The sequence below is a fragment of the Erpetoichthys calabaricus genome, chromosome 1 (genome assembly GCF_900747795.2).
Source record: "Erpetoichthys calabaricus chromosome 1, fErpCal1.3, whole genome shotgun sequence".
NCBI classification, from domain to species: domain Eukaryota; kingdom Metazoa; phylum Chordata; class Cladistia; order Polypteriformes; family Polypteridae; genus Erpetoichthys; species Erpetoichthys calabaricus.
Genome location: NC_041394.2, coordinates 82,966,500 through 82,979,635, shown reverse-complemented (window position 1 = coordinate 82,979,635; position 13,136 = coordinate 82,966,500). Strand labels below are relative to the sequence as shown.

Sequence of the window (13,136 nt, the reverse complement as noted above, 5' to 3'; positions counted from 1 at the left end):
TCAAACGCCTCCAATTTCCAGTAAGGCTCTGCTTCGCACTGACAATTAATAAGTCTAAGGGACAGACCCTACAAAAGGTTGGCATTGATTTGAGGCAAGATTGCTTTTCACATGGCCAACTATACGTTGCATGCTCAAGAGTAAGCTTAGTGCACAGCTTGGTCATATTACAACCGGAGGGCCGAACTGACAATGTGGTATACAAAGAAATCCTTAACAAATAATTATTGGTATATTTTCCCACAGTTTAAAAAGGTTTACTTTTCTTCATAATAAAAATTTTAAAGCAGTACTTTGCTGCTGCGAAGCGCGGGTATTTTGCTAGTGTGCCAATATGCTCCAGTTAATAAAACAAGAGGCAGGGGAGTACTGGTACAGCATACTGGCCCTCTTCAAGCCCTGGGTGTAACACAAGCCAGGCATGCTTTGGTAAGTTTAAACACTCGCATAGCTCAGTCAAGGCCCCCCCAAAGGACAGAGGAGGTGGACATTGTAGTTCAGGATGTCACTTCTATTCACCTGCTGTTTTTTTTTTTCTGTACAATGCTTAAAACCTTCTGTTCATTCCATGGGCCATGCTGTATGTAATAAGTTCAATCCTCACAGGTGGCGCAGTGGTAGTGCTGCTGCTTTGCAGTAAGGAGACTGTGGAAGATTGTGGGTTCGCTTCCTGGTTCCTCCCTGTGTGGATAGTGCTTTGAGTACTGAGAAAAAGCGCTATATAAATGTAATGAATTATTATTATTATTATTATTAAACCACGGCTCAAGGCAGACTGCGGTACAGCATCATTGGAAGGCCATATAGCCCCTTTGCAATGCACTGCCTTCTTATGTCAATGGTGGCTCTGAGTTAATATACAAACATGATATATGAAGAGTGCTTCTCACCTGGAAAAAAAAAATCTTTTAACAGGATGTTTAATTATTTTGAAAGGGAGATATGTGGCAATTGGTGCCATTTTCCCCTGTTAAAGAGTTTGCAGGAGGTGGACAGATGATAAACTCTTTTTCCCCCAAAAGAAAATCATTCAAGAATACATGGGCAAATAATTTAAATTAGCTTCTGTGTGTATGTGTGTTTGCATATATAATAAAGAAAGACTTTCAGGTCCTGCCCATTTTGATGCAGTAAATCAAAGAGTACACAGCATGAGTGTTATCTGCAAGTGTGGTTTGTTTAATATAAAAATTAATAAATAGAATGCTTGACTAAAACACCACAGGGTACACAGATATATTTTTGCCTGTCAGACTAGTAATACTGGCTGTATTAACAGTCTGATATGGTAATACATTTTTTAATGTATTGAATTCTGAAACTCCTGGCACTAATATTAGAATGGGCACATGATGTAATTCAGTTTTATGGGTGGCATAGAAAAAGTGCACAGGACAGAGCACAAGGTTTGTGGTTTGATCAGGACAGTACATTAATTAAGCTCAAAGACACAGTTCTGAAAATTCTTTTTTGGCAGATGCTATTTACAATACAGTTTTTGCCCCCAGCGATTAGTGCCTTTTTTGTTGCGCTTGCAGAATGTGAATTAGAGGTGCATGCTGTATAGAACTGAGGGACACTTCCTACTTAATTTTAATAAGTTTAATATCTTTGTAATCATATATACACCAGCAAGTTCAAATGCATACTGACTAGTTGAAATATTAGGCATCAAACGATATTTTACACATTTTCAATTCAAACGCATTAAAGTCATATTCAATTCTAATCTCAACACATCAAAATGTAATTACTAGTGTTGATCAGAGAATTTCACCAAAACGTCATTTGCAGCAAATTTGCCGAGTTTGTTTTCGCCTTTGTTTACTGAATTATCTGCTGATAATTTGGACAATTTAGGAGAATTTTTTTTTTTTTTATCTTTAAATACCAGCACCTGATAATGCTTTGCGAGGCCTGTAACAACGTCCTCTGGAGCTGTAATAGCCAACACTGATGGGTATATAATGCTGATCATTGCATTACGGACTCTTCGGGACAAGTTATCCGTGCTTCACTATTCAAAATGAAACTGCAGATATCTGCAACTCAAACTCTAATTAGGCCAAACTGAAATACAAATACCTCTAATTAGAACTTGGATTAGTCAAAAATAGGCAATAATTATAGATATCAAAAACAGGAAATTGGGTGAAGAGAACTAGAAATAGCATGACTAACTACACTTTAAAACACTCTTCATACACAAGCCACTATGGCTACAATTTTGAACACAAGGCTTCCATGCAAGAAATAGATCACGATTTTATTGAACAACTACTTTTGCTTAAACAATATAGTGTACATACTAAATTATTCATTCAATTCCAAGTAAAATATTAAGTAGTGCTTAAAATACATTGTTTTTGAAAGTCTCAATACGGTACAAATAGCAAGAAGATCCTGTAGGAAGACTCTGACATCAGCAATTATCAAGTCACTTTTTCTTTATCAATAAAAAAAACATCTTATTTCACTTTGAAAAGATTTGTCTCAGGTTTAAGTCAAATTTTGCCACATAACTTTTTTCATACATTTAAAGTTGCTTAGTAGTGGGCCGCACACATCCTGCACTATGCTCCATCAAAAATAAGCGTACAGCAATAAACAAAATTTCTCAATTTAACAACTGCATTGTGATCCGTTTGCTAAAAATGGACTGCTTCCAGTTTTCTGTAATCTCATTTGAATATAACATCTACTTCAACAAAGTTCAGATTAAGTAATAAAAAAGGAACCACATGTATTTGTTTGGTGAACAACAGATTGCTTAAACTTTAAACATTAAATGTATGTGGGTATACGATTATTGTATTTATTCAGCTATAAATCTCACTCTCATTATTGTGCTCTACATACAGGTAAGAATGCGGTCAAGTCAGTTATATGAAAAAGCCGTATGCATGCACTGTTTTAAATGAAAATGGCACAATGTTGTAGTGGTTAGCTTGATTGCCTCACAGCTCCAGAGTCACTGGATTGAAATCCTGGGTCCAAGGCACTGTCTTTGGGGAGTTTAAAACATTTCTCTGCACTTCTGGACAAATTTATTTCTGGGTACACTGTTTTTCCACCTAGTTATCCAAGGGAACCCAAGTTATATGGACTGGTGTTTCTAAATTGGTCTGGTGAGTATGTATGTGCTTAGCCTGCAACACACTAGCACTCACTCTTGGGTCTCACCTTCCATGTGCTTCATTGCTACAAAAGATCTTAACCAGCTTCATTTCATACTAAATTGGATTAGAGGGTAACAAAATGGATGGATGGGGGTTTCATATGAATATGGGAGGCACAGTGGTTTCAGCAGCTACCTCTCAGCTGTAAAACCATGCGTTCAATTCAAATGTAGACATTAACTGTGTGGTATTTGCCCATTCTGCCAGTATTCACAGGAGGAAAAATAGGATACTGTGAGATGTTGAGGAAAAAAAAGGTTCCTTTTAAAACAACTTGCAACTCAAAGTCTTATTTTTGTGGGTGAGGCACTAATTCCCTCCCTTAGTAACAACAACAGTTGTATAACAAGCTAACACAACTGAAGATTATGGCTTGAAATTGACCTAGTATTCTGTAAACATTCAAATGAAATGACGTTTATTTGACTTTAAAAGTGTACACATACATTATGCAAGAAAAAAATCTTGACCAATTGTTTTTATAGAGAAGGGACTAGATCTCTATAAAGAAAAAGCCTTGCCCTCCACGGAATAATTTAATATTTCTACATACCCCAATAGCTGTTATGAAGAAGTTCCAGGGCAGAAGAGTACCAAGACCTTGAATAAAGAAGATGACTCCAACAAGGTGAAAGCTGAAGAGCAGAAACAAAACATATGCGAGTTAGGGGAAAAAACTCTCAGCTGTAGTTTAAAAATGCAAATGTACTGCACACCAAGGCCTTCAAAACATGCTGACTTCACTGACAAAGTAAATTACGCAGAACTATATGTTTTATTAAGTACTGCAGATTCTATAATGCAGCTCAAATATTTTATTTTTTAGGAATCAATATAAAAAGAATTACAATTACAAGGCAGTTCTTGAATTTTTAATTTTTGCAGCTAAATAAAATACTTATTTGAATTATTTAAAATATTTTAACAATCAAAACAAGCACTAAAAATGGCATTTTCTTGCCTTATTTTTTACAGTCAAAGTGTGAAATACATCTTTTTGGTACTCTTCTGTAGAATAACGCCCATTCACTGCTGTTATATCAATAAGAGGACAATCTCCCTGCAAACCTATTAATAAATGTTGCTTTTTTCACAGCAGTGCTATATAAATAAAATGTATTATCAGGATGTACTTGAAACAATGCTGAATCAAGACTATATAGAGTTTGCTGTGGCATTTGCATCAGTACTCGTCCATTTCCTAAGTTAATTGAAGACTCTAAATTCACCCAGTTTGAATAAGTGTAGGTACATCCACAGGTCCTCTCCATGATGGTCTCATGCTTCATCTTGGGTAGGTTCTTACCTTGAGCCCAGGCATGTTAAATAGGCTCTCTATGGCTCTGAATTGGAAAATGCATGTCAAATAATGGATGGATGGATGGATGAATAAAGAGGAAAATACAACAGTGCTTCAAAAACACTCATACTGTCACATTAAAGTGACAAGAAATTAATGCCAAATTCTAAAAAGTAGTAAGATGAGCACTAAAAAAATGCCACGGAAGAAACATCAGTGCAACATACAGTACTCACATTCATTGCTGCCAGTTACAATTCTGGCTCATCATGATTATGTGCTGAAAAAAGTTATTAAGAAATGAATGGAATATAGTAAACATTAATAAAAACTCCAAACATAAACATTTGAAAAATTCAGTTTAGACATACCTTGCACCTGGTGGGAGATAAGGAACATATGCTATTTTACCACAGCTCAGCCAAGCTCTTTGTGTTGGATTGACACACTCTCCCTGTGTCTGTGTACATTTTTTTCTTTGAGTTTTTCCTCCTCACTCCAAAAATATACTTTAAATTTGCCATTCTGAATTACCCTCAACAATGAATGGTTGATTAAGTATGTGGGTGTACCTGCCAGGGTTGGTTTCTGCCTTTTGCCCCATTCCGTATTGATCTCTGGACTCGAAGGAGCAAGTTTAACAATATATGGGTGGTTTCCATTTTATTACACTGTATAGCATATTTATAAAATGGCAACAATCTACAGTGTACATTTTTGGCAGATTCTTCACTAAAATTATGATCTTATTAACTCTACTTTTATACAAAAGAACCTCATCATAAAAAAAATAGTGGCGGGTTTCTCAGCTGGAAAGGGGCTCTCAAGCACAAACACAGCAATATACTAATGAAGAAAGAACACATACTGGAGATTTGCAATAGTTAGGAAAAATAAAACAAGAGTGCTGTTAAGTGGGAGCAACAATATGTCTAAGCAACATAACCTCAATAGGTCAAGACAGAGAGAGCAGGCAATAGAAGAAGGGGAAGCTAGCATGAAATTACCCATTACCCCGGATACTTAAAATAATCAACTTGACACATAGTCTTCTAAGGTTTCCACACCATATACTTATGAGTGGGTTCTCAGTGGTCTGACAAAGGGTCAATATAATTATTCTATTCTAGTAAGAGGAAACAGAGTGATCTCTCTCTCTTGGGACAGCTTGGATGCTGCTGTTAAAGTCAGGAAGCAGGCAGCAGGGAAGCTTTCAGAATCATATAGCTATGGGTGATGAGGAACAACTGCAAGGAGCTTCAGCCTGCTACTCACACTGAGGGCCAGTTAAACTCCTAATATTTGTTTGATTCAGACCAGACATGTAAGAAGCCCAGACCTGGGGCAAATCTGCACTGGTGGAAGAAATAGGGCAGTGTTGACATCTCAATATATATATTTTGCCTTTTTCTTTTCTTTGTTGCATTTTGTTCCCCCTTGTATATCATTCACCTATTTTTGTTTCATGCAACAAAGACCCAATATTTGATTTACCTTTGTTGTTTTTTTGGTATTATTCTGTTAAAGGGGCCACAGCTAGAGGGTGCTTTCTGGTACAAATCGCTACACATACAGTACACACACACACAGAGCTTGGTGTGGTTTACCTTTATTTAAAACAGGTGCAAATACAGTCAACACTGAGCCTAGTATAGCTCAGTATGTATGAATACCAGAGGAAAAATTATAAAAGCCTTTTATGCTTCAAAGAACAGTAAAAAGGTCATTGGATCTCACCGGTCTTTTGGTGCATCTTTTTGACCCATGATGAAGATGATTTAGTTGTAACTCTAGATCAAACAAGTCTGTAAAAGAGAAAGAAAAAAAATCCAATTTACATCCAGTATGCAATGAGTATTCAGCTTATTAAAACAGATATATGATGGGCTACGAGAAAAGAATGAATGCTAAAATGTTTCAGACTAAGCAAATGGGTATTAAGACACAAGTGAAGTGTTTGAAATTATAAAATGAAAGAATATACTATATTGGATTCCCACAATTATTTTAAAATGAGGACTTCAACAAGTGCACTGTGTATTTTGCACAAATAAGTCGGAACAGGCACTGACAAATTCATCTGAATGACCCGTTTTCATCAACATTACATTCATAATCTTAATAAAAATATTTTTAAGAACTGTTTTCCAAAATGCCAGATCACTGGCAATTTTTTTTAGACAGAAATACCTTTATAGGACACTCACTAATGTGCAAGATCCCTAATTCTCCATTTAATTTTGTTTACTGTGGATAGAAATGAAGCTATATCTTGTAACAAAAAAATGCAATAAATTCAATAAGCCCTTTAAATGATCACCAATTTCCTAACCGTCTTATTCTGCAGATAGGTACTGTATTATTGGCATCCCGTCAGTAAATATTAAGACTAACGGCAGGAACCGACCCCCAGCGGCGTCAGCGCTTCGCTGGACAAGCGCCCTCGAAACTGGGCCAGTTTAGAGTCGCCACTCAACCTGACCGGTATGTATTCGGGACGGCGGAGGAAAACTGGAGCATTACGAATTGAAAACATCCAGTCGCTGTGAATATGTTCCAGATGTACTCGAGATATGCTCGTGCAGGATTCGAATCCTGTTCTCTGGAAATACACAGCGACACAAAGACGCTGTGCGTGCTCTCTTCCCCCCCCCCCCCCCCCCAACAGTCCGACAGAAAAAGTCACCAAAATGTATAGTATTAAATGTACAAACTAGACAAGAAAGAAACCCGAGAAATGCAAGAAAGCTCGGGCTTATTTGTGCGGGTAATTACAACAAATAGAAAGGAGTCGAGAGGCGCAATTTAGTATCAACTCTTTTTTAGGATGACGCTGGCTAAGGAATAGATGTTTTGTTTACCTGCGCATTCTCCACGGAAGTTTAACTTACCGTATGGATTTATAGTATCTGGCCGTCCGATCAGTTAGGTCACTGTGTAGCTGGACCGTGTCGCATCTTTGTTTACTTGCGCGCCCCGAGCTCTCGCCCTCCCACACTCGCTATGCAGGCTGACCTGTGGTGGAAACATGTAGCTCTCGCCTTTCAGTAACCAGTCAGGCTTAAATAAATACAGTCTTACGCCCCTCCTTTTTAGGGTAATTCTTCCTTAGAACCAACACACCTTAAATTATTAGTTCCACGGTTAGGTACAGAAGCGACCGGTTTATACCGCACTGCAACAGAAAGAAGCCTGTTAAATTGAAATGTTCCAAATTGGCGTCATTTTCTTCTTGGCAGCTAATGCCTTTCAATACATGCATTTTATCGATACCTTAACATTAGGACCAAAGTGCCATCGGTTAACGAAATCTGGAAACTTAAAAGGGTCAATTCATTGTCTAACTCTAAGAAAGGAAGCAGCTACCTGTAAAGCCTACCACGTGAAACGGTCTGATTGCCACGAAATCTAGAATTGGTTTCTGCCTTACAGCCACCATAAGTTGGACTCTACGAAATATTAAACCGGCATACAAAACTGCTGTATAGGAATGCTCAACCACATCAGTTGTACTTTCCTAAAACATCTTTGCCAACATGCGGATGATTTACAGAGTGAATGATTTACTTTTTTGAACTTAAATAATAACATTTTGCTTAACAGATTGTTTCATATATACTCACTTGACATCGAGCGCACACAGGAAATGTGGGATAAATAAGGGAGTCAAACGAAAAAAAAAAAGACTCAGTCATCGCTGCACCACAGAAATTATCCTGCATCAAATAAATACACACACACATTATATATATATATATATATATATATATATATATATATATATCCATCCATTTTCCAACCCGCTGAATCCGAACACAGGGTCACGGGGGTCTGCTGGAGCCAATCCCAGCCAACACAGGGCACAAGGCAGGGAACCAATCCTGGGCAGGGTGCCAACCCACCGCAGGACATATATATAGATATATATAAAACAAATACAAGAATGTCAGCAGTGTTTTAGTGGTAAGAAGCCATTGACTTATCATCATGCTTTCATGGTGATAAAAAGTCCCATTGACTGGAGTTAACATTCGATAGAACCTGCCTGACGAAACCCAAAATTTGGATCGCTGGACGAAGAAACGGCCAATGGATCGCTGGAGAGAAACGGCCAATGTTAAATAAACCTCCGGCAAAACATTTGCTTCTCCTTGTTTTGCCGTTTCTCACCAAATCAATAATAAACAGTCGAATTGTATGGGGGCAACGCATTCGTTATGCTATTTATATTCATTTAAAAATGAAGTTTATCGTTAGAAGTTTTTTCTTTGTGTTTTTCCCAAAAATCCTACTAGAAATACATGTGAATGCAGCAAAACAGAAATAAAAGACGCCACAACGAGGAACGAACTCGAAGAACTCCCCCAGCACGTGAACTCAGCATTGAAGCACGTTGAGGGAATGCGAAGTGTTAAATTCAGATAGGAAGAAGCCGAGCTGCGACAGACGTGATAAAGTTTTAAGCTTCAATGGATACAAATCAGGTATCTCCGGATTGTTGTGAATGTTTTTGTGTTTCACAGATCAACAATTTGCGCGCCCTGCAGGCATTAAGTAATAGTGAAGAACAACGTCAACTGTGATTCTATTCTGTAAGCTGGTAAAAACTTTGTGCCCTTTATTCAACACTTCGTTCCCACCGCTGTAACATTTAGCGCAGTTGTTTTCACCAAAATAAAAACCTTCTCTTGGCATATTTTAAATTACTTTTATTGCTTACTATGGAGACTGTACCGAATTTGTTATAAAACCGTGTAAAGGAAAAAAGGCCCCACACATAGTTCTAATATAAGGTCACTATAACGCGAGTCCAGTCCAATGTGGTATATTTTTTAATAACGCCCTTTCACTGAAATGTAACCCTTTAAAAGTCAGTGTTAAAAGATGGGAGCTAGGAGGAGTTCAAATATTTCTTCAATGTATGCTGTAGGTCAGTTTGACCAGCAGAACTTCTCTAAATGTCGAGATTTTGTGCACACTTCTCTAAAAGGCTTTATTCCTTTTTTTAGGTAGATGAATGTAGCTTGTTAAAAATACAGAAAACTAAATTTACACAGTGCAGTGACTTTTAGACTGGTCACAAGACAATGACTAGGTGCCTTCATTTAGGTGGTCTCATCAGAAGCACTTCCTACACTAGCATTGGTTTAACAACCTTTATATATATATATATATATATATATATATATATATATATATATATATATATATATATATATATATATATATATAGTGACCACTGACTAAAAAGCACTGTAACCAGCGTTTGAAAGGAGTGTTGCCATGTAATGAACAGCCACAGTAATAAGGTTATAAATATAAATAACATAATAACCATAAAAAGATTTGAGTGCAATTATGATCAATAACTGTTTAATGTTAAAAACAGTATAAGAAAAAATGTGCTTTAAAATACAGGAAACAAAAACTAGTCGCAGTCTAATGATCAAGAAGTTCTTTGCAAAATTATCTGTAAATCAAATCATTTTCATCTATAGGATATTTATAAAAATGATGAAACTGCTTTACTGTTATTCTGACTTAAAATAACCGATACCATAAATTTCCCAGAAAATCAGCAAATGCAGTGCACAGGGTGGTACAGTCATGAAATGCTTAGTCCTACACTGTTACGCGTCCGGAGGTCTAGGTTAAATTCCACAAGTTTTCTCATCACTGTGCTTCAACTGCATTGAAAAGGAGAACACTGAACATTAACAACAATTCCAGAAGGAGTCAACTGAACTATAAAAATGAAGGCGAGAAGACTTTGGTTTTTAAATTTACTTTACTAGAGCTTATCACTGCCGAGAATCATGAAGTTGCCATGGTGTACTAGATATTGAGGTAAACTGTGCCTGGATTTCAAGATTAATGGGAGTTAAACGAAGATTTCAAGGAGACTTTCAAACATTTAGGTGTAGACTACAAGCATAAGCGTTATGCCAACTTTTACGAAAAGTATTGTTTCTAATGTACACTTTGTTTCCAGATAAATGCTTCTTATTCTGCTATTTTGGTTCCTCAATTAATTATATTCTCAAATTACTACTCAGACAATTCTGGGTTTCACAGAACCATTCAATCACGGCTTGCTTGATCTCTCTCTGTGTGTTTAATCAGAAACCACTGAAGAAAAATGCATTTTTCTATACAAGAAATTTAAAAAAATTCTAATACTGTCCACTTAGTTTAACTTGTTGACATTTCATTTTCATTTTTCTTAATTTATTTTCACTTTACTGTTTCTTACTTGCTACAATATTTAGTAGCACATTGGCACAGTGGTTAGCACTGTTAACCTTCAACTGCAAGGATCTGGATTTCATGTTTGGCCATGTCAAGGTCTGTGTGGAGACATTTTCACTTCATGATGATACTCTCTCTCATATCCTGAAAGCAAAATATTGTCCTACATCTCCTAGACGTAAACTTGCAAATCTTAACTAGCTTATAATGAGCCAGTATATGTGTGTGTGTTAGGTGTACCCCTTGACTAGCTGGTATCTCCATCAGACCTGCACACCCCAAAAGCATGCAATGGTAAAATAGGCAAAAAAAGAATTAATGCATTTTTTGTTCTTAAGAGCAGACAATTCAGAAAAGCTACAAACTTACAAATAACCAACAACCTGCTAACTGAACATAGTTTTCATCTGAGCATTTTAGTCATTCAATAGCTTCTTTACTTGCATACAAAAGGCAACAAAACCTTATCTTTACTTCCTTGCATGAAATAAACACATTGCTTCTAATGAAACTAATGTGTTTTCTGATTAAAGAAATGGAATCTGGTGAACAATTTGCTGGGACCCACACACACTAAATATTTAATGAATTACAAATTCTAAATGTACCTTTCCTTTGTGGTAGCCCAGATTGCATGACAGGCTGCCTTAAAAACAGGACACCACTAATAAATGCAGAGCTCTTCCAAGTGCTAGAGTGGCTAAACAACCATTTGGCGACATAATCTACTTTTTATGCAGGGTCCAGGAGGGCACCAAGGTGAAAGAAAACTCATTGGGAACTGATGAGATGCCAGTTTAGTAGCATAAAACCTCTGTATGCAACAGGTGCGGTCCAACTGTATGTCATGGAGGTAAGGCCGTACTACAGTCAATAAGGGCACTTTGTCCCACAGCTCTTTATTTAGGCTCAGAAGTAGTGGTCCCCTGGTTCGTAGGAGGGAACTCTAGGCAGATTTGTGCCAGGGCATGCGAAGGAGTTTGTGACTGTGGATATAAGCCCACTGTGGGATTTAATTGATTCTTCTTAACAGTGGCTCTCCGAGTCTGTAGTTAGAAGGTGAACCGGAATAAAATTTGCATCTGTCAGAGCTACTTTACCTCAAAATAAACAAAATCTCAGGTTAAGCAAGGCGGCTAAGACATCACATTTGCCAGTCACATCATAGATGACTTGTGCATTAATGGAATTTCATTGCTTACAGGTAACAATACAGTTCCATTCTCGCTAGATGCCATTATTGCAAAATGAGTGCAGTTATGTTAAGGGGACTGGGCACTGCTGAAAATTACCTTTTTATGTGGTATGTACACCCACACCACATAAAAACTGGATGTAGTGCCTTGCTGGTCGGTTAATGGCTTTCAGCACAGCAGGCAATTAAGTAAAGCTTGGCTAAGATACTGTTGTCACTTCTAAGGGAACTGGCTGACAGGTCAACACGTAGCTGATTTAAACTGACGAAAAACCAAAAATGTTATTCTGTGCAAATATGTAGCATTGGGCCACTTAGCAGGGAATTAAAATACAGTCTGTGCATCATATTGATTGTTTTTGAGACATGTTAGTTACGTCAATGCATGTTATAACGGCTTGGTAATATGAATTATTATATGTGCGAGTCATCATTTAGTTGGTGTGTTCCTCTGTAATGTTACGTACACATGGGGCAGAGTTTCCGTAAACACACACAAGTTTTCGTTAAGAATTCATGACATTTTGCCTGAGAAGTTCCATATACATTTCAAGCCTCATTTTGAGAGTGTGCAGTCTTTATAAATGAGGCCCCAGGTCCGTATTTGTTTTGAATTAACAAAATGCCATTTTGATAAATATTGGATTTTTTGCACCATTCTCCATTTGAGGATGACACAACAAGATGGTCCCCCACAGTTGTGATTAAACAAATCATATCAGTTTTGAAAGAATCAAGGCATGTATCATATTAGTGAGGTTTCAACACAATAAGTGTCCACAGTATTTGGGACATTTACATTATATACACCTAACATACTGCTTATGCTGTAACTAACAGGAGAGGGGAAATTTAATGTGAATGGTTTTTGGCAAAGTTTGTCGTCAAGACGTACTACAACAATGTTGACTGGAGAGAGAAAGAGAGCTGCTGGAGTACATGGAGCGGAATTATTTTTCTATATTTGAAATTGTGCTACACTTTTTCCATTGAATCCTTGTGTTTGATTTTGTATGATGACCATTATGATTTATGCATTACATCTGTGTCATGAACAGCCAAAGAGCTTCTAAACAAATTCATTGCTACAGAGTCACGGATGAAGCAACACAGGGTGGAAAAATCAAAACGTGCCATGTGCATAATTTATAAACACTGCATCCATGAAAACAATGACTTTAATTCTCAACTACCCATCTAACTCAAGAGTTTG

At 37.1% G+C, this 13,136-nt stretch overlaps 1 protein-coding gene across 3 annotated transcripts in view; it reads right to left on the bottom strand.

The window, feature by feature from the left end:
- The window catches only part of LOC114652703 (equilibrative nucleoside transporter 2-like), a 50,700-nt gene that overhangs the window by 22,998 nt on the left and 14,566 nt on the right, over nucleotides 1-13,136 (bottom strand). For 2 of the 3 annotated variants that reach the window (XM_028803033.2, XM_028803028.2), the window contains exons 2-3: nucleotides 6,217-6,284; nucleotides 3,733-3,814 (exon numbers count right to left, since the gene is read on the bottom strand). In XM_028803033.2, the coding sequence (XP_028658866.1) occupies nucleotides 3,733-3,814; nucleotides 6,217-6,245 (111 nt within the window). In that variant the 5' untranslated portion in view covers nucleotides 6,246-6,284. Of the gene's footprint in view, nucleotides 1-3,732; nucleotides 3,815-6,216; nucleotides 6,285-7,370; nucleotides 7,573-13,136 lie in introns of those variants that run through there. The other variant, XM_028803041.2, reaches the window with a different exon arrangement.